Raw genomic sequence first — 20,724 nt, 5'->3', positions numbered from 1 at the left:
ATGTCTTAAATATATAGGAATTGTTAGTTGAAAATAATTGATTACTAAAGTAAATATTACCAGTTAGTGATTCAATTTGGTATGAAGTAGTATTTTTCCTTTTTCTTTGTTCTTTTTCTAGCACACCTTTGTAACACCCTTTGTGTTGTCGAGTGCGCTGCTTTGGTATCGGGTCTCGCAGTAATACATCTCCACTAGGCATACCCACATTGCTCTCATCAACCTGCTTTTCTTGGGCACTATAAGTGCTAGCACAAAATGTATTTCCTTGTTCATTAATTGAATCCAAACTTTTAATTATAAGGAGCATTTCAGACATAGCACAATATACTTCTTACTGTCATATTTGAACTTCACCATCATCATAGCTTTACATCCACCCCTTCTATTATCTATTCGCTTCAAGGGAGTGTTTTTTTTTTTTCCCCTGATAATACCCTTCCCAGGAACAACACAAATCTCTTCGTCTTTCAATACCTTTGGCGTCACTATACATGGTTTTTTTCCTAACACTGAATCCAATTGTTCTTGCATATTGATTGTAAAAGTCATATGTTGATTTGTCTGTATCAAATAACATACCAACAGAAGGAACCAAACTTTGGATTTTTTCAGATGTGTCGTCATCGGCGTTATCGGTCATGTTCTCCAAACCCTCTCCCATAATATCTCTTCACCATCTTCAATATCCAAAGCCATGTTCAGAACAGTAGGTTCATTATACATTCAACAAACAAGTAGATTTAGAATATAACTTACTATTAAAAACAACACCACCAGTGAAAAATTGAAATTTACACTATAACAAAACCTACAAGTAATGAATTAAATAATTTGTGCAAATAATGAATTTAATAATTTGTATAATAGTTTTTAACTAGTACTAAAAAAAAATTGAAAATTTTATGCATCCATTCAACCTCAAAAAAAATAATATACAAATTACCTTGCAACGTCACATTTAAAGTGGTTTGAGTTCGTTTCCAAATCTCGCCGGAATATGTTTAGATTTGGTTATCGACCGGAATTCGTTTGGTAGGAATAAAATGAAACTAAAATTATTTCCAGTGAGGTAAAATGGGAGAGGGAGAGAGAAGAGTAAGGAGGAAGGGGCTAGGTAAAAAGAGGGGGCAAAGAGAGAGTCTCTACGTATTAATTTTTATTTGTTGACATTTCTGTGTGACACATGTCGCCCCTGTGAGCACTGTGAGCGTTAGAGCTGTGAGCAAAAAAAAACTCCTCAAAATCAAACTCTAATAAAATGATTAAAAATCTCCACAAACTAATATCGGATTTAAATATACAGTAGTTGGCAAGTTGAAGTTATTATATTATCAAGAAATTGGTTCCAAGACCCATTTTCGAGTGAAAATCACTCTCAGAACCAGCGTTTTGTTTTAATTACTCTCAAGGACAATTTGAGAGTGAAAATAACCCTGAAAAACCAATTTTCGAGTAAAAATAACTTGTAAGGACAAATAACTCAGATTTGAAATAAATATTTTCTGATTTTACTCTTTATGTTGTTTTGTTCATACATTAATATATTGTATGAGGTAAGTTTGCCTATTTGGATATGAACAATGATTGTCCATAGCTCATATTGAGGTATAAATAATGATTGTTCGTACTCCAATAGATGTTCTTACTATGGCTGTCGATAGATTGGTTTGAGTCGGGTTTTGGAAAATCCGAACTTGAACCGATAAGAAAATTGGGAACCCAAAACCGAACCGAAAAGATATATTGCAAACTGAAACTGAATCGAAAACTATAAAATCAATTAAATCAATTAATTTTAACTACATAATTGATATACAAAATTAATCATAAATATTACTAAAATGTCATCTTATCGGTTCGGTTCGTTGGAGGGCAAACCCGAAACCAAACCAAATTATCAAAACCCAAATAATTTTTTATCGGTTTGGTTCGAGTCAGTTATCGGGTTATCGAAACCCATTGACAGCCCTAGTTCTTACTGATTATACATTATGTTGAGATATGAACATTGATTGTTCATGTCCCAAATAGGTATGAACAATCATTTTCATACTCCAATAGGTATTCTTACTGATCATACATTATGTTGAGATATGAACAATGAGTGTTTATAGCTCATGTTAAGATATGAATAACTCAAATATGTATTCATACTCCAATAGGTGTTCTTACTAATCATACATTATGTTAATCATACATTATGTTGAGGTATAAACAATGATTGTTAAATTCATACTATATACACCAGGTCGTTTCGGTTGGAACAAACCGTTTATTATTTCACGCTAGGGGTATACTTGACTTCTTAGTTTTCTGAACCGTTTTTAATTTCTCTTCAATAGTATACTTGACCTTTCATCTATCCTGTCCGAAAATTAGTTTTGAAAATTACTTTTTCCCCGATCTGCCGTGGAGAGTCACTCCATGTTATATTATATAGTTCCAAATTATATTTTCTTGTTATTGAGTATTTAGCCAAACTTAAGCCCAACCATATATATTTATCACAACTCTAATGTACTTGATCTTTGTCTTGTTTTGAACTTGAAAATTGTTGGCCAGACCCAGAAGGTAAAAGTGTAAAAAGTAAAAACATCAAATACCTACAGAAAAAATTACGCCACAAGCCCACAAGCTACTTGTTTTATGTTTGAACTTTGAGTTTGCAGACTTGCAGCAATATGCAAAACGGCCTTAAACGGAATTTCTCATTGGCGATTTGGTTTTTAGCCCCTCTTGAACTGTGTATGAGGGTGTTCTTTCCCTTTTTCCGCAATTGGGTTCACAATCATGAGTTTTGGAAATTGGAATTTTTACATGCTGGTTAAAAATTCCCAACTCACTAGTCAACTTTTATCTCGATAAACGCAACGCAAGGTTAATCTAATGACGTCTTCTGTCAATCTCAAGAAGGATATTTGTCTGCCCTTCCCAAATATTGCACTCATTACAAACTTTTCAATCCCAAATCACAAGTTCAGAAACCACACCTCCCCCATGGCCCCATTACGATTAAAAATCTAAAACTCAAGTAAATAAGAAGATAGAAATTCTCTGTGCCAAACAAAAGTCGAAGTATGAAGTCTGAACACAAATTCATCATCATGAATTTTCCGAGTACATATCAAGTATCAATCAACTTCTAGTCACTTTATTACTACAATTATCTGATTCTACAAACATTAGAAAAATATATCACAGCAAAATCTCAAAATTCCTCGTCACCAAAATCTGAAGTAGCATATCATCAGTACACGACCGTACAAGTATGTATTCTCTGTTTTCCGCAAAATTAAAAATCCCCAAAAGCAAAAGCAAGACTAAAACACACTATTTCTCAAAACTGAATTTCTCTCCCATCTTGCCATGGTTTTAGTAGTGCTTTTGCCTGTACATCGTCAAATTCTTATTTACTTGTGTATTTACTATATTACTATATAGTAGTATGATGTGGAACCATCAGCAGCGGACACTGGAGACTGAAAGTGGGTATAGGTAAGTATTTGCATACTGAAATGAGACAGTTCCGCCATTAACAAGAGATTTCCCATTGTTGACGAGGCAATCGTTGTATCGAAGACGCTTGAAAATCTTCGGATTGATTAATCGAGCAGAACTGAACCAGCCACAATTCAAGTGAATTCCTCTGATATCACAGCCATTGGGACAAACATTCATGATTTCCACTGTGTATGTGGGTATCCCATTTGGTAATGGTGCTGTCGGCCCTTGGTTCACCACAATATCGGACTTAGAACATTTTTCACCCCACATTCTGTTTGGTTCCATTGCTGTTTTCATCAACAAAATAGTCCCAAATAAAAAACAGTCCAAAAATAAGTAATAAGCCCAAACATCTCAAGACAAAACATGCTTTTGAAGCTGATAACACTGTAAAGTATGAAAAAAGCAATAAAATAGAAACACTTTTTATTCCTCTCTATGATGTGCTGTCAATATATGAATGTTAAGACTTCAGTCAAAATGGTAAGCTAAGTTGCGCTACAACAGACCTAGCACAAGTGCACAGAACACATGAATACCCCAAATAAATGAAAGAAGAATGAGATGCCACATGCTTGCAATGTTCCATACTTCCATGAATGATAACAACCTTTCACAGCTTTACTATGAATAAACACAGAGAGTAGCTGTAGACCCAGAAAGCACATGAACGCTAAAGAAAATGATAGGGCCTATGATCCACCCTGCACCCACATGCCCAAATTTGCCAGATATCATAACTATTTCATATTTCCATGCTTCGTAGACTCCTGGTCCATATGCTAACATGAACAAAAGTAAACCACCAAACACAAGACTAGTTATTCTCATGCTAACATGTACCTAAAGAGACAAGGCATAAAACAACTGGAGTAGGCTAGAATGCGCATAAGGTGCAAATAGAACCGAGAGAAAGAGAGCAGGTGAGGAGGGTGTGGTTCACTAGAAAACAGACTGCTACTGACGCAGAAAAAAGACGAAAAACAAGCTGAAGAAAAATCAAATAGGTTAACAAAAGAGCCGACCAACACAAGTTGATCAGCCAATCACAGAATACAAACAAAAAGTGCGCCACCTTCTCTCGTACAACAACCTGAATACCTGAACACTACTACAGTAGTCTTACAGATAAACACTAGCACGCTCGTTCCCACACCATTAATGCTCCTTCTTCTCTATGATATTTTTATCCCATTTTGTTTAATCAAAAATAAATAAACAAATAAAAAAGGTTGGGTTCAATCGCCTTTTTCTTACCATCATGGGCTAGAAGTTTCCGATGTGGGGTCGAGGAGATATTCTGGTTTGATGATTCAAGCCCCATAACTTGCTCCAAACCTGTGGAAGAAAAAATGAAACTCACAAATGGGTTTTCCACTTCTCAATCATGAAATACTTATACATACCTAGAGAACAACAAGTGAGCAAAAACCCCAACAACAAAGTGAACCAAATCTTCTTATTCTTCATCTTTAGAAGAAGAAAAATATATCTATCTCAGTTGAAGAAGATGATAAACTACTTTTCAACGCTGCTGCTGCTGCTGAATAGAGGACCTTATAGGCAGTGTGCTGTATACGAGAAAAAAAGAAGAAAAAGTGTCATTGGGACAAGAGAATATATGAAAACTGAAAATCTGGCAGCATATATATGCTTCTTCTGAATTCTGAAACCACACCACACGCACATAAATTTGTATCAGACAGAAAAGAAAGAATAATAGACTTGGTTTCAGTTTGCTCTAAGATCGATAATGAATGAATCAAGTTATTAGAAAGACACACCCATGAAGTAAATAAATACCTCTTTACTATTTTCTCTCCATTTATATGTAAAACCATTTTAACCCAACAAGACTACTATACTTTGAATAACGCGCTTTTTCCCAAAACAAACACCCCAATATGGCATCAAAATAGCCAAAACAAAAACACACAATCAAACATACATATGGTTTCGTAACCTCACCTCCACACGCATGAAAAAAGTAGTTAGGGTTTTAAAATGGGTGTTTTGCAACTGTTAATAATGAGGAAGACGCTTCTTCTTCTTCTTCTTTTGGCATATATATATATATATATATATATATATTAAATGTAACTGTAGTTCAAAGAATTTTATTTTATTGACTCTGGTTAATATTGCACGTGATGTGTAGGAAATTAATTAATTATTGTTGTGTTCCAGGATTACCCTTTTCAGAATTTGGTCATTGTCTTTCTTTAAAAGCTAGGTACATTTGGTAATTTTCGAGGTTTATTTGGTAAACTTGTCTCAAAAGCCTATAGCTAAGTTACAACTGTACACCTATGGTTTAGATTAGGGATTAGCTAGTTAGCAATTAGTGAACGAACATGCTCCGCAGTCAGACGTGATTTTGAAATGATGTTTTCTAAAAGACGATTTTATCCTCAATTTTGTACTATGAACTTATTCTATCAAGCAACTCCTTATATCTGGTTTTGATTGCATATACTCAGAGTGGACAAAAGGAGTTCAACTTCGTTATTAAGTGCGTACATCAACCAATTAGCTCAATTCCATTTTGACAGTTTAATCTCCAATTCCTGACAAAATGAACAATTAATTAAATCAAATACGACAATTAAATGGACTAACATCTGTCTCCATACGTAAAAAAAATCTATAACATTAACTATTTCAGAATAGGAGCAGCACGATACAAGTCCCAGTGTTGAAAGAATATATGTACAAGAGCAGCAGGGTTATTATCGCTTCTCAATGTGTTGATAATGACCTTTGCAAATATTTTCGGCAATGTTGAAAATCATGATCAAGGCGTACGTGCAGACGTCCGGCTCACCAATTAGCTGCTTGTTCCCACGTGTGTTTCCATGAGCAAACGTAGTTTTCAACCATCAAAGCAATCAAATGGCTGAGTTTGCTTTGCTTTACAGCCCTCTGCGCTCGTGCCATGCAATTTGACATTTCTAAGCCTTTAATCTTCATCCTTCTTTAGAAGACCCCAAACCTAAATTTGTGTCACTTTCATAGTTGCATGTACTTGGTTTAGTGGTCAGATTTATTGGTTCGATTCTCATAGATAAGGGGGCAAGGGGGAAACGGGGAAGGGTCACAGTCCAAGGGGTGATAAAATGGTCTTCGGCCCGACCCAGCCCATTAGCCGAAACCCCTCAAACCAGGTCAAAAGCCTTTGAGGAGTCGAGAACCACACTACTTACTACAGCCACTGTCTAATTACTAGACATCATGGGACTCTTGTTGGTTGTTCGCAAGAATAAAACAACTGATTTTGAGAATTATTGTGTCCAGATCGAATGGTTCCTATTCTGATGACAGCAATCTTTGAACATATGATTCCATTTCTTTACTTCTAACACTTACATTTGCAATCTTCACTTGAGTTCTCAACTTTTTTGCAAGCATTAATATCATAATATGGAGATGAAGAAAAAAATTTAGCAAACCTTTTGGAATTATACCCATTACTTTTTTTTGTTTATATCCCTAGGTGCTCTTTCTTGTTTGTGAAATTCAACTTACACTTGACCGGCTGTTCTTCAAACCTGCTCATTCGTATTGCAGGTGCTTCCCGAGATCCCATTAATTCGGAGAAAAACAACTTAGATAAATCTTTAGATTTCTTTAGTAGTTGTGCACTTGTGCCTACATCATTTCCGTTAGGCCCGTCTCAAAATTAAACTAATAAAAGTTTTCTTCACAATTTAGAGACAGGCCTAATAAAAACTGTTCCAAAGGTGTAGTGCATACTCAAACTTTGGCAGTAAGCTTCTTAGAATTTTTCGAACAAATTTTTAATCAACAATAGTATCTCCGATTTAAGCAGTACAGCTGGAATATAAGTGTGTTTGAACATAAAAGCGGTTCCGTTTACAATGGATTCTATACAATAGATCTGGACCACACAACACAATAGATCTAACGGTTAGAAAAATAACCCATGTGGTGTGGAATAAGGAGGCAGGCAAAAAGGGCTCAAAGCATCCAAGCCGGGAAAAAAACAAGTGGTAAACCCATCTTGAGTCTCTTAACAATTCATCAAAGAGCAATTCACTCGCTTCTTCCTTTTCGTTTCTCTAATCTCTTTTAGCTTTGTCTTCCTACCCAGCAGGAAACGAAGGATGTGAAAGTAGTTATTGGGAAAGCAGTGCAAAGGCTGTTACAATGGATTTAGATATCATTACACTACAAAGGTGGACGGACAATGGGTTGAAGGATTTATCACTTTTAACGTTCTGACTATTCTTTGAAATAATGGTTTTTTTTTCTCCCTCTTCTGTATTTTTGAGCTGAATATAAAATGGATGTAACAAGAGAACGAATTTGTGGAGGGGCATTTAATAATTAATACTGGTACCACAAAAGTCAGAACAATAACAATATATGGCTATGTTCCTAAGTTCCAAGCCAATGACACTACCATGTTTCACTTCAGAGACTTACAAGCGGTGTTAAAGAAGAGTCTTACACTTACTCCACCTAACAAAAAAAAGTGGGGACAAAATTCAAAAATTAATGAAGTAATGGTCGATATAGCTTTGTTCTTAAAACACTATACAACTGGTCTTCCTAATAATACCATATGAACAACATAATTCAGTACAATTAATTACCATACAAAAAAGGGCAAGCCCTGTTCAAGGCCTCTGCAGCCAGTCAGGTTCGGTCAGGTTGTTGCGGAAATTTATGTTCAACCACGCCGAAATATCTCCGAGGATCAAGGTAGCGATCGTCATCACAGACAATAATCAAGTTGGATGTTCTAGCTGCCCTTCTTTTGTTAATGTTCTATTTTGCACTTTTGAGAATTCAACGTTTCCAGCTGCTTCACTTTATCCAGCAATTGTTGTATCGTATTCGACGCATCCTTCAAGAGAAACAAACAAGGATAAAATTCTGGTGAATAAACAACAACTGAATCAAAAACAAGGAAGAGAACAATATTAATTGAGGCAGGCAGTACATTTACCTAGGAAAGTTTATGCAACAAGATCTTTTGCCATTCATCAGCAAAAAGTATATAAAATAAGCTAGCTATTTGTGCACTTCATACTTGGGTTGCATTTGTATCTTTCCCCTTAAGCATCTTAAATCAGCTGCTATTTATAGCTTATATATGTGAAAATTTGCAGAAATCCTACTATTATAGAGACTTCACATTGTGGCATTAGCAATGTAGTCATCAGAAAAAGCATCTTAAGAATTAAGGGATGCAAAACGGTTGGATGAATTAAACCAGTAAGTTGATCGTACTAGTTTCTTACCTTCAACTTCCTCCTGAGATTCTCCTCGTCGTCATCACGTCGCTTCCTCTCTTCTGAAAATATATCAATCAAAGCTTCCTGTTCTTTGTTCATCTCTTCAATCTTGTTTTCAAAATCTTTGAGCTGGTAAAGTGGGAAACAGAAATCAATATCAGGATTTCAACAAATATAATTATACACATATAACCAAACAAGTAAGAGGACATGGACAGGATTGCTCACAAAGAAGAGGATAGACATGAGAGACAATCTTAACATTTCTAGGTGGAAGAGCAATCAAGGTGTAGTTTTATTAATTATTTTGTGTGTGAAAGGTCATCTAATTGTACACTTTCTAAGATTAGCACGTCAATAAACAGACACACTGTAATCAAGATTCTAAAGACTTAAATGAATGTCAGTTCTGAGGTTATGGGATTAGTTTTTCTGCAATTGCCATTTCAACATTAAGTTTGAGTGTTGCAAGAAAAGGCAAACAAGGTTGGTAAAGAGTATCTAATCCGAACGAACGATTGTGAGTTCTCTTGCCACAGTTGGGTTAAAAGCATTGTCCCATTCCCTGTCTTCATGTCTTACTGCTTTTTTTTTTCCCTCTTCCTCTCTTTTCTTCCGCTGTTTTCTCCCTCCCTCAATTTCTTTCTCTCAAATCATACTTTGCTGAAATTTGACTTCGAAAACTGTTGAATTTTGGAAATCCCTTCACTCCCTTCTCTTTCTCCTTCCTCTCTTCCCTTCAGTTCTCTTCTCTTCCCTCCTGCAAACTCCATTTTCAATTCATTATCTCAGCTTGCTGACGATGATTTGCGCACACTGTCACACAATATACTCGTGTATTATGCATGTACAACACAATCATGAATATAAAGAATTTTGACTGCAGAGGTCATTCTAGCAGGAATTTCTAATCTAACCTGATTCCCCAACGGTCATGAACACATGATACAGATTACTACTATGAACTACTTAATTAACAACTGTTCTAAACATTTACCTAAACTTTTCACTTAATGTAAAGAAGTAAATGGTTATGAACAACCTGCAGAAGCCATTCTAGCAGGAATTTATAATCTAACCTGATCCCGAGACGGTTATCAGCACATGATATGGATTACTACAATGAACTTAATCAACAACTGTTCTAAACCTTTACCTAAAGTTCACTTAATGCACAATAGTAAATAGTTAAGGACATCCATATATCAATTAATGCTCCATCACCATCGAAAAACTTAACTACTGTTCTAGACATTCCTCAAAAAAAATAGTATAAATGTGTCAAGCACAACAGAAATCCAAAGATTTTAACAAATGAAAAAGGAAAAGTATAAAGTAATGCATAACGATAGCAGCATTCTTACTTGAGCTTCTAGTGATTTACACCTGTCTCTCTCATATTGCAAATCATGCAAGAACGTCTCTTCCATTTTCTTCAAACTACAAAACAAAATGTTTCTAAACACTAAACGCCGGCTTTGAAAATTGTAAGAGTAAAACAGGAGAAACTAAGGGAAAAATAAGCACCTGTTTTTCAACTTATGGTTCTCCATTTTCAACTGACTTCGACCAGATGCATCTAAGTCAGAGTCTCCATTTACCAGTGCTTCTAATGATCTGTTCTTATCTCTCTCAAATTTCAAATCATGCGAAAATGATTCTTCCATTTTCTTTAATCTACATGGTAAGCATTTTCAGTTGGCCATGGAACAGAAACATATTATTGGAAAGTACACCAACACATAAAGAAGCTATGCCCACCTGTCCTTTAATTCACGATTATCTACTTTCAATTGATTAAGACCAAGTGTATCTGCTGTTGGAGGTGTATATTCATTAGATGCAGCAGACGTTTCCTGCCAATACAAGAGACAAGAAATTAGACATTAACCGCTGACAAATTCGAGCATTAGACAATGGAGCTCACTAACAAGAAACAACTGTGAACTTGGATTACATTAGGAATCATTAATTACAACCTAAAGCCAATAAATAAGTAGAGAGATCACCACAATGCTGCAAAGGTAAAAAAGGCTACACTGTAATAACGATAAAAGTATAAAGCCTGTATTACGAACTTTAACATTCAAACTACATACTTTTCAGTAAGAGGACATTTTAAGTTCATGTTGACAACTCTCCAATTCCCACCAACACCAATTTCAACGCAATCAATTTAATATCGTAAGGAAGTTAAGAAATTAAAATAAGACATGGAACAACAATACAGGTTACCATTGACTATTCAAGCGATAACAGGTGAGAACTAAAAAGAATATTCTTGAAGTAACACTCATAAAATAGAAATCCTGTATTTACAAGCCAGTTTCATACATAAAATTCCATATCCACATCTTAGAAAACAACCAAACAACTCTAAACCATGAAAACCAGTATTCATAATATACAACAAAGATGAAGTAAGCATATCACAGAAAGGATCATAGACAATTGGCTCAACCAATATGTGAAAGGATCATCCATGTACAAGACTACAAGCAGATAAGAATCAATAGCAGAGAAGTATATGCATCACAAAAATGGAATTACACAGAGCAGTATGGCTTTAACAAGGTCACTGGCAACCTGAAATTACCTTTATTTGAGAGCGAGTTAAAACTCGACCAGTAACTCCATTAGATACATGATCAAGTCGAACTTCACTGTTATCTGAGTTTGGAGAAAATGAACTTGTATTCTTAGAGAGTTCCTTCTGAAGTGATTTCCGAGCAGGAGAAGCCTTACGAATACCACCATTGGGTGTTCCTTTGGAACGAATTGTTTGCATCACAGAGTCACCATCCTCTTCTGCAAAAGATGATGTTGGTTCTGAAGAACTTGATTTGATACCATACTTTGTGCTGGTCAGCATTTTATTGCCCCCATTACCGTTTGCTTGTCTGCTAACATGCTGGAGGTCCTTCATTTTAGGGGATACTACGGAGTCCTTTAACGTAGAATTCTTGTTCATATGTGCAGAAGTAGATTTATTTGAATGTCTATGTGATTGATAAGGAGAGTACTCCGGTGAACTTTCTGCAAATTATACAAAAGCATGAACAAGAAAGTTCTGATCTTAACAGCTCGGATTGAATAAGAATGTAGCGATGGAAAGGGAATAAGAATGTATCTATAAAGTACCTCTAGCTGCAGCCTCATTCACCAGCTTCTTTTGTCGCCTAGGAGCATAACCAATTTTTTGGCAATTTGATGACCTGCATGAAATGGAATATTTCAGTTGACATAGTGTGGACAAACCACCCTCTTGACCCCATGTAAAACGCCAAGACTTCCAACTTCTTGTTGGAAGAAAAAAAAATGGTGAACGAGATAACGAACCAATATGTCTTTTGCATCTGCACTAATCGTGATTCAAGTCTGGAGAGGACTGTAGTACGCTCAAAGCCTTGCTTATCGTGAGCCGGTTCAACAAAATTAGCCTCCAAAACACCTATATTAAAAAGAGAACTTGAGTTACATCAGCGTAATGTCAACTGAACCATTTGAAAGACGACTCTTGTACCTATTACTCCACGTCCATCACTCCCTGCAGCATTCCAAACCCTCCAGAACGGCTACAAAAACAGAAAAAAACAATTCTGAGAAAATTCAATCCTCCAAACATTGTACTGTAATCCAACCAAGCAATGAGACCAACGCCACACACTTGTCATGTTGATCAAAATTCAGTGGAAAAAGCAAATACAAACCTTGATAAGTCTATTCTTGTGATAAACATTGAACCCTTGGACATCAATGTGATCTTTTGCATCCTTTACAAAGCCCACTGTCACAACAGCGACCATCTAATGTTCAAATCGTCAAAGTATTAATTAGACTGAGATCTGAATGACAGGGTAAACAGAGAAGAATGTATAGCCGAAGAAGAAGTTTACATTCGGCTCTTTTTGAACCCCATCAGCACCCGGCTGCGGCCTGTATGTGATTTCTTGGGTTATCATCAAATCATTAACAATATTGTGGTGCTCAACATCTTTCCCACGCAGAACAATTCGAAAGCCAGGCGGAAGTCTGAGATAAAGAATGGACGCGTAACTCTGTAACAATGGATTGGAAAGAAGAGCTTAGAAAAAATATAAAAATATTAAAGCCATCCATAGCCTAAAAATTAGATAAGAATATATATCAAGCAGGGCACTGACATAAGCTAAGCAAGCATGCTCCTAGAGGGTGCAATCAGAACCAGAAAACAATTGAACCCACAAGGTGTACACACACAGATCAACTTCAACCAGATAACTTGAACATATGAAATGAAAAAGGATAAACTATACCCTTAGAGAATGCCTATAAGTCAGAAAGTGTCGAGAGTTTGGAAATTGTTTTGCCATTTGAATCTTCCTCTCATCTCGGTTGACACCTCTTATTTGAATGTCCTGCAATTTGATTATAAGAAAAATGATAAATAAGTGAAACACATAACTGAACAAGTAGGATCAATGCACCAATTGCTTTATACACATGATTGTATACAAGGAACCTTGAAAAATGAATTTTTGTTGAAATGATTTCACATTTTCAGACTTTATCAAAAGTTGTTTTTTAACTATTGGATATTTTGTTTGTTTGTTTGTTTGTTTTTTTTTTGTTTTTTTTTTTCTGATAATATACTACTGTATTTTCTCATATAACAACCTTCTTTTGACAGTATTAAGAGTGTACAAATTACTTTAGTTTTTGTAAAGATCCCCATGGTGGGTAGATCTTCACAAAGCACCTGCGTGCAAGTCCATCTTCTAAAGTTTAGTGCAACCACAGGGAATGGAAGTGTGGGAATTGACATCAAATAAGTAATGTGACCCAACTTCCGCATAGGATGCCGACCACCCAGATAGTGTTGTGTTCAAATAGTGTAGAAAACCATTCGTACACTTGATCACATCCAATAAATAATTAATTACTTGTTCTTGGATGGTACACCTAAGTACTCTTTTAGAAAACAATTTTACCAAGTCACTTGAATATTAATGTGTTTGTTAAAGATAGAAAAAGATAGAGGAAAAGGTACAGAGAAGTACATTCCGATCCTCGCAAAAATCAAGTTCAAGTTCTCCTTGATCATCCTCCCATAAATTGTATATAATTATACGAGTGCCATGATCCTTCATCATGCTGAACTGCAACCATAAGAAAACAGTTAGTTAAGAGAGCAAAAGAAAGTTAATAAAACACCACGCTAGTTGCTATAGTTCTATTTATGACATTCAAAGTAGTAATCCAAACACTTTAAAGAAAAGTGTTAGCAAGAAAAAATAAGTCCATTAAAAAATCGAAATTCATATCATTCTTCAAGAACAAGCAATGCTACATTTTACCACACATCAAGATGACAATCTAAATAGTTGATAAATACGGATATAACAATATGTATGGACAATTATTGAAAAGTTTGCTAAAAGAATATAGTGGTTTAAACTTGACAATTCAAAATTGGACATTTTCCTTTCAGGCAGTCTTGCAGTTCTAAACCAGTGCCAATCTAACACAGTGGAAAAACACAAAATAAAACAAAAAATAGCAATAACATGTCACAAAATGCATTACTACGAGTCTGAGTACTGTTCATAACATAAGCAAAATAGAACAGAAAAGTTCTACCTCAACAATGTCTGATATGTGAAAATATATAAAATGAAATTGTAGTACCAAGTTCCATATGAGGAAAACACTCCTCTTCATCGAAGAAAAGAAAAATCACCTGATGCAAAAGATCTGCTTCACATAAATAAGGCGACCACTGCACAATAGTTTCTACATTTATATCCCAATCACCTGAAGAGGACCGCATCACCCTGTTCCACCCTCGTCCAACTTTCTCATAGTCAAGCTGAACTCAAAAAATAACACATAAATTTCTCACAGCCAAATGTACAAGATTAAAAATCCACACGAGAAAATATAGCACAATTGAAAAAATTCTTACCATGGGAACTACTATATCCTCCTTAGCCGTGCTCCGCAAGAATGTGTAGGACAGCATCCCAATGCTTTGTGTGGGACTAGAGAGCAACAACAATTAGGCTCAGCTATAAGTAAAATGGACAGACAAGAATAAAAATATCTAGAAACAAATTAAAAGTCTGAAAAATACAAGCACAAGAAAATGAACAAAAAAAAAGGATTATAAAACCAAAAGCTATGATGCATGGATACGGGTACGGATACCGATACGGCAACACAGGTACGGGGTACGATACTGCTTTTTTGAAATATTAGGATATGGGTACGGCCTATGGGTACAGCTAATGAATATGAATATTTTAAAATATGTGTATTCTAAAAATTATGTTAGCAGTTCTTTGAGTAAAATTAGTCAAGAACATGTGAAAAACTATTATAGCACATGTCAAAGTAAATACAGCTTGAAGGCTCAAGAACAATTTACATTTCAACGGAGTAGAACTATCGGATCAGGTCTATTTTGGGGATTCCAGTACCCTAGAAGTATCTAGTACCCGTATTGGTATCGTACCCGACCAATACGGGTGCAATGGCATTTTAGGAGTATCCGTGCATCATAGACCAAAAGTATTGGCAGTCTATCATGGAAACTAAACAATTGTTTACATATACTAGTAGGCTAGTAACATTCACGTATGCTGCAACCTCCACGTGTTTCTCGAGTTGGTCTGCTTTAAATCACATATCACAACCTTAAATACTATACAATACTACTACTACTACTACTAATAATAATAATAATAGAAACAACAATAATAATTGAATTAGCAACAGTGAAAGCTGCTAATGACTCCAAAGTCGTCTGTCCTATTTTGACTACCTGTCCATATTACAAAACTGCTATATTACTTTTGTTGTTTCACTGTTTCAGAGTCATCACACACACACACGACTCAAAGGTTTTTTTTTCCAATCTGCCCCAAGTAATTCCCACTTCCAAGACGGCAGTCGCAAAAAAAAAAAAAAACTGCTGAAAAACAACATTTCAGATAAAAAGAGCCATTGTTCTGAAAAAAGTAAAAATGCACTGAACTTTATAAAAGTTTACATGGAAGGACTTCAGACGGGGAGTACTATATTTTTGACAACGGCAATAGTACTATCAGAGTATCAGATGTTCAATTCTCCTGGACACCTTTTCTATTTTCCAATTTGTAGTTAGTATTCCTAAATTCAAATTAAATTCTTACGCTAGTTCAAATGATTAATCAAACCAAAGAGCACCCTCTTTCTTGCTCATACACATTAGTGATTCTAAACTTTCTGAGAACTCAAAGTCATGCATGAATGAACTAAGGTTGGAGACACAACATGATATTGACAACCCTAGTAATTAGAGAATGTTAATGTAGTAGAGAAGACAATAAAAATGATATTGACAACCCTAGTAATTAGAGAATGTACAAATTATGATGATGATGATGATTAAAATGTATGGCAAATAACTATAAAGCAAAGCCTGTAATATAATGACTGTTTATAACAGAAATCCAAACCTTTTTCCATCTCTTCCCCGGGAACGTGAGAACACAATCACATCTGCTCCAAGTCTCATGGTACTCGTCTTAAAGCCATTCCCATCTATAGGAGAGAGTGTGTGTGAGAGTAGGAGATATTATGATTTAAGTAAAAAGGGATAACATGAAAAGAAAATTTCATTCTAGCAAATAAAAAAAAGTATTCCCCAAAAACCATACCAGTATATACTCATTACAAAACATTCACTGGTACAAATTTTATTATATTAAAGAAACTTTATGCAAGTAAACATGTGTCTTACATTGCCCAATAACATTTGCCAATTTGCTTTTTGCTGAATAACCAAGTGACATACACTGACGCATTTTATCTGGATCCATTCCACCACCATCATCTGCAAAGGAAACTCATGCCATGATTTCCCCCATAAAGGAAACAAAACAATCGTACCGTTGGTTTACTAGTCATTCCCAAATAAAGCAGTATTTTCTATTTACCAGTAAGAAAAAACAAAACAAAAGGTATTATAGAAAATATAGATTGAGGATGTGCTTTTCTTTAATCGTAACAACATCACCTAAGGTTGACTTCAGCTCATGGCAGATTTGAAATCAAAGATTTCCTGCACTTCAACCTTACTAACCAACACCCCAAGATATAGATGAATGTAGCCCTCAAGGCCACAACGATATATATATTTTGGTTGCAATGTTGTACATGCATCTCAAATCTTAGGTCCAAGAAAGCAGATGCCCATGTGAAGTTGCATAAGTTAAAGAGTACCTACCTTCAATTAGCAACATTCTGCTCCCATCCTTCTTATTTTCTAACACATCAACATTTACAAAAGTAGCTCCATAGCAGACCTAGCAAAGAAGTTAGAATCTCTAATGAAGACAGCAGAGAGTACGAAGGAAATCCAATATACCTTCAAATAGATAACACCATAATATACCTCATCTAAAGAATTGTCAAGAAGCTCCGCAAAAGCTGAAAAATGTATGGTTCGAATATTAAAAAACTAACTGTGGGGGGTGGGGGAAGAAACCATGGCAAGACCCAGGTACTCCAAACAAACAAAAAACAAAAACATAATGCAGTCTAACCTCCAAGAGCCCATTTATGGCTAGTTGCATTGGAATGCAGAAACTTGGGATGGACCCTGACATGATCCAAGCCAACTGCATACAAAAATGATAAATAAAACATTAGACTTTAACCATCTTTCTGTCTCGCTTCTGTTAGCAGACGATAATCGTTTGAATAATTTTCACTCTCCTCTTTTCATCTACTCTTCTTGCCCGTTTCCCATTTCTTCTTTTAAAACAAAAAACTTGCCTAGAAAGATGTTCTGTGCTCCTCCCCATTCCACGGTAAAAACAAATGCTAGACACCTCTCCAATGGATGAGAAACAACTAATAAAAATGAAAGAAACCCAAAGTATTGAGAAACAGGATTCAAAAAAACAAACTAAAACCAACAAAAACTTGGCACGAGGTCATAGAAGGGGTAATAGGAAATCCAACCACCCCTTCTCACTATTCCACTCAAAATTATCTGCATTCACAAACCTACCTATATGGTGTCCACGTACTCAAATAACACATAATTGAGAAAACTAAACATAAAGATATTTTTTTTTTACCAGAAATGGAGGAAGAAGAAGAAGCATCAGAATCCTGATAATCACCAGCTTTCCAAAACTGTTTCGACCCATGCTGACTTACTACAACCGGTACTTGATTTTTCCTAGCCGGTTCAGGCAAACGAAAAACAACTTCTTCTTCTTCTTCTTCAACAGACTGTGGAAGTGGATCAAGAAAACCATCTGGCAATACAATTCCCATCTCATTATTATTATTATTATTCCCACTACTCAATTTCCTCTTCTTCCTTTTTTTTTTTAATTTTTTATTCTCGTCTTCTGAGTCGTCAGAAAAGAAATCGTCTGACTCATCATCATCACTACTACCACTACTGAGTTCGATTACTGAACACGGTTGGTAAGATGTTATACAACTAGTATTACTAATAAGAGGTGGTTTTGTTTCTATTCTTTCTTGTTTTACACTAACGGCTTCTTCCATTGCCATTTTTTTTTTTTTTAGGGTTTGGAAAAACACATTTGAATGTGAGAGAAGAGAAGACTTTTTTTTTAGATTGTTTAATGAAAAAACAAGACTAAGTGTTGTTAGTTTTGTTGGCAGAGAGATGTGGCGGTGCTGTTTTCTTCAACTCCGTGTTTTTCTTTTGTACTCGTACAAGTAATGTTTTTAAGTTGCAATGAGATTAGGAACTCGCCACGTGGTGAGTTTTTAGATTTCTTAATTGCGACGTGGGTACTTAGAAGGGAGTATAGTTTGGGGGGGGAGCGCCGAAGTGGTGATTGAAGCGTGCATCAGTTAAGAAAACGGAAAAGGGTCGGATTTTAATTTTGACCTTTTGGATTCGCCACGTGAGTTGTTTCCCTGCTGGCCGTACTTACATTACAACCAAACGGACACTAATATACAGTAATGATACACTGAGCTACTTAACCGACCTACTAATCGACTAATTGTAATTTTTTATTTACCTGGAGATACATGTCCGTTGGTCTAAAAAATAGGCCCGTATAGCACTATTCCACTAATATATCAATGACCATTAATACTCAGCAGTCGAGAATACTCCTATTGAAACACGTCAGTTCCCTTTTTTCTCTGAGTTGGACACGTCAGTTTTGGCAGGAAAAAAAGGCAAATCCACGCCATTTTCAATTGTTCGTACGTTTGCGTAGGAAAAATAAACCTAAAAACAGAAAATCCAAAAGAAAAACCGCTGTTCGCCCTCCCAACTTTTCTCTTCATCTTATCTAATCTCTTCAAACTTCAATCGATGGTCTTAAATCTCAAAATGGGCAAGAGCTCTAAAAAAATACCGATAGTGGCAATATCTCTCAAATCCCTCTATACCGAATTTCATTTTTGTTTTCTGATATTAGAATTTAGACTTCAAATTTATCTTTTTATTTGATGGCGTCATCATCTTCTTGGATTCATTTTAGATCGGTGTTATTTGTTGTTACTTCTGTTTCAACATAGAATATGGATATGGATGTTTATACACACCGACTACCTCTTTCCCATCATTACCAACAACCTTAAAATTATCATTAACTTCATTCCACACTTACATTCCATCCCTAAAATCTTCACTCACTCAACAACATCATCAACCATTTTTCAAACATAAAACCATCTTCTGACCACCAATAAAACCAAATCATATCCATCTGTAAAAGTTAAAGCTCAGTTAAATTTCTCTCTAATTCCTCCTCAAGATCATTGGGGAACTTTTTCTGTTCTCTTCGCCACAGCTACCTTTGGTATCTAGTAAGCTATCCTAAATTCTTACTTTCTTTCCAAGGTTTCTGTTTGTCTAATTGGTAGAATTTCTTACAAGATTGAGTTTTGGGATTCAAGGTCGGATACTATGAAGATAGGGTGTACTATCAGTGGAGTAGTGGTTAGTACATTGGGTGGACTTGCTGCAAGTAATCTTGGGATAATCTCTAATGAAGCTCCTGCATACTCACTTGTAATGGAATATCTTCTTCCAATCACTATTCCATTATTGTTATTTAAAGCGGATTTGGGACGCGTGGTACAGTCAACCGGGAAAATGTTGTTGGCTTTCTTACTCGGATCAAGTCATATTCTTGCATCAATTCTGTGTCCTTTTTCATCATTATCAGTGGATGAAATTTTTGTATTTTAGTTTGTTCTTTGTGAGTGGGGGAAGAGTTGTAATGTGGTGTTACTGATAATGTAATCTATTCATATTACTCTTTGAAACCATTGTTCAAAATAGATTGTGGCATACATGTTTATTAGAACATTTAAGCTTTATTTGTCAGAATGACATTATTCATTTTTCCTCTTTCATCAAATGACATTTGCATAAAATTGACTCGAATGAAATGAATTTTGATTATATTCACCATGGATTTGCAAATCTAGCCTTTGACGAAGGATTTATGTATGTTATGTATTTGTTCTTTTTCTGCTTATTTGTTCCTTTTGTTATTGCAGTTGCCACGATAATTGGAACTATCGTGACATATAGATTGGTGCCAATGCGTTCACTTGGTCAAGATAGTTGGAAGATAGTAGCTGCTCTCATGGTATATTGGTGGAAGTAATCTCGAATAAATGGTTATACAAGTTACTTTTGTTATAACTTCTTTCCCAACAAACATATTTAGATTTTTTTTTAATTTTTTTTTCCAATCGCTTTTTCTATTACTGTTCCAGTATTCCTTACTGAGTGTACCACCCACTAAAAGCATCTATATGAACTTTGTCATTTTCACTTGGGAAATCAATGCTATTTGATATATATGGATATGTTATCTCTCTATCGCTTCAACTATTGGTTCTCAGTTCAATCTTGATTTCAATCATCCATACCCACCAGGTACACTCTTCTATGAATTTCATATTTTTAAATCTC

General features: G+C 35.4%; 2 protein-coding genes across 3 annotated transcripts; both read right to left on the bottom strand.

The window, feature by feature from the left end:
• Positions 1–3,081: 3,081 nt before the first annotated feature.
• Positions 3,082–5,566, bottom strand: TPD1 (tapetum determinant 1). Its single transcript, XM_086586746.1, has 4 exons — positions 5,476–5,566; positions 4,914–5,078; positions 4,765–4,845; positions 3,082–3,794 (listed from the first exon to the last, which is right to left on the bottom strand). Exons 2-4 carry the CDS (start codon positions 4,975–4,977, stop codon positions 3,463–3,465), a joined length of 477 nt encoding a protein of 158 aa, XP_086442872.1. The 5' UTR covers positions 4,978–5,078; positions 5,476–5,566; the 3' UTR covers positions 3,082–3,462.
• A 2,266-nt stretch (positions 5,567–7,832) lies between these two features.
• LOC147515313 (protein MICRORCHIDIA 7-like) lies at positions 7,833–18,431 on the bottom strand. Of its 2 annotated transcripts, XM_086586736.1 has the most exons (22): positions 17,876–18,431; positions 17,568–17,645; positions 17,336–17,410; positions 17,185–17,219; positions 17,017–17,095; positions 16,531–16,623; positions 16,247–16,331; positions 14,713–14,788; positions 14,488–14,616; positions 13,808–13,906; positions 13,064–13,165; positions 12,665–12,826; positions 12,479–12,574; positions 12,292–12,343; positions 12,108–12,219; positions 11,910–11,983; positions 11,365–11,804; positions 10,530–10,624; positions 10,296–10,445; positions 10,133–10,208; positions 8,775–8,897; positions 7,833–8,377 (listed from the first exon to the last, which is right to left on the bottom strand). In XM_086586736.1, exons 1-22 carry the CDS (start codon positions 18,321–18,323, stop codon positions 8,291–8,293), a joined length of 2,766 nt encoding a protein of 921 aa, XP_086442862.1. In that variant the 5' UTR covers positions 18,324–18,431; the 3' UTR covers positions 7,833–8,290. The 2 variants fall into 2 exon arrangements, with proteins under 2 accessions (XP_086442862.1, XP_086442868.1); XM_086586742.1 differs by lacking the exon at positions 17,568–17,645 and having other exon boundaries at positions 17,876–18,430.
• Between the last annotated feature and the right edge of the window lie 2,293 nt (positions 18,432–20,724).

Source organism: Coptis chinensis, chromosome 2, assembly GCF_015680905.1.
Source record: "Coptis chinensis isolate HL-2020 chromosome 2, ASM1568090v1, whole genome shotgun sequence".
Classification (NCBI taxonomy): domain Eukaryota; kingdom Viridiplantae; phylum Streptophyta; class Magnoliopsida; order Ranunculales; family Ranunculaceae; genus Coptis; species Coptis chinensis.
This window is presented reverse-complemented; position numbering and strand designations above follow the sequence as displayed.

What these genes read in the sequence shown, in the direction of transcription:
- TPD1 (XM_086586746.1), bottom strand. Translation starts at nt 4,977, where the DNA reads ATGAAGAATAAGAAGATTTGGTTCACTTTGTTGTTGGGGTTTTTGCTC. An exon ending in GCTCACTTGTTGTTCTCTAG is followed by an intron (nt 4,846 to 4,913) that starts GTATGTATAAGT and finishes TTTCTTCCACAG; the next exon opens with GTTTGGAGCAAGTTATGGGG. An exon ending in GAAACTTCTAGCCCATGATG is followed by an intron (nt 3,795 to 4,764) that starts GTAAGAAAAAGG and finishes TGATGAAAACAG; the next exon opens with CAATGGAACCAAACAGAATG.
- LOC147515313 (XM_086586736.1), bottom strand. Translation starts at nt 18,323, where the DNA reads ATGGCAATGGAAGAAGCCGTTAGTGTAAAACAAGAAAGAATAGAAACA. An exon ending in ACAAGAATAGACTTATCAAG is followed by an intron (nt 12,344 to 12,478) that starts GTTTGTATTTGC and finishes CTGTTTTTGTAG; the next exon opens with CCGTTCTGGAGGGTTTGGAA. An exon ending in TGATGGACGTGGAGTAATAG is followed by an intron (nt 12,220 to 12,291) that starts GTACAAGAGTCG and finishes TTTTTAATATAG; the next exon opens with GTGTTTTGGAGGCTAATTTT.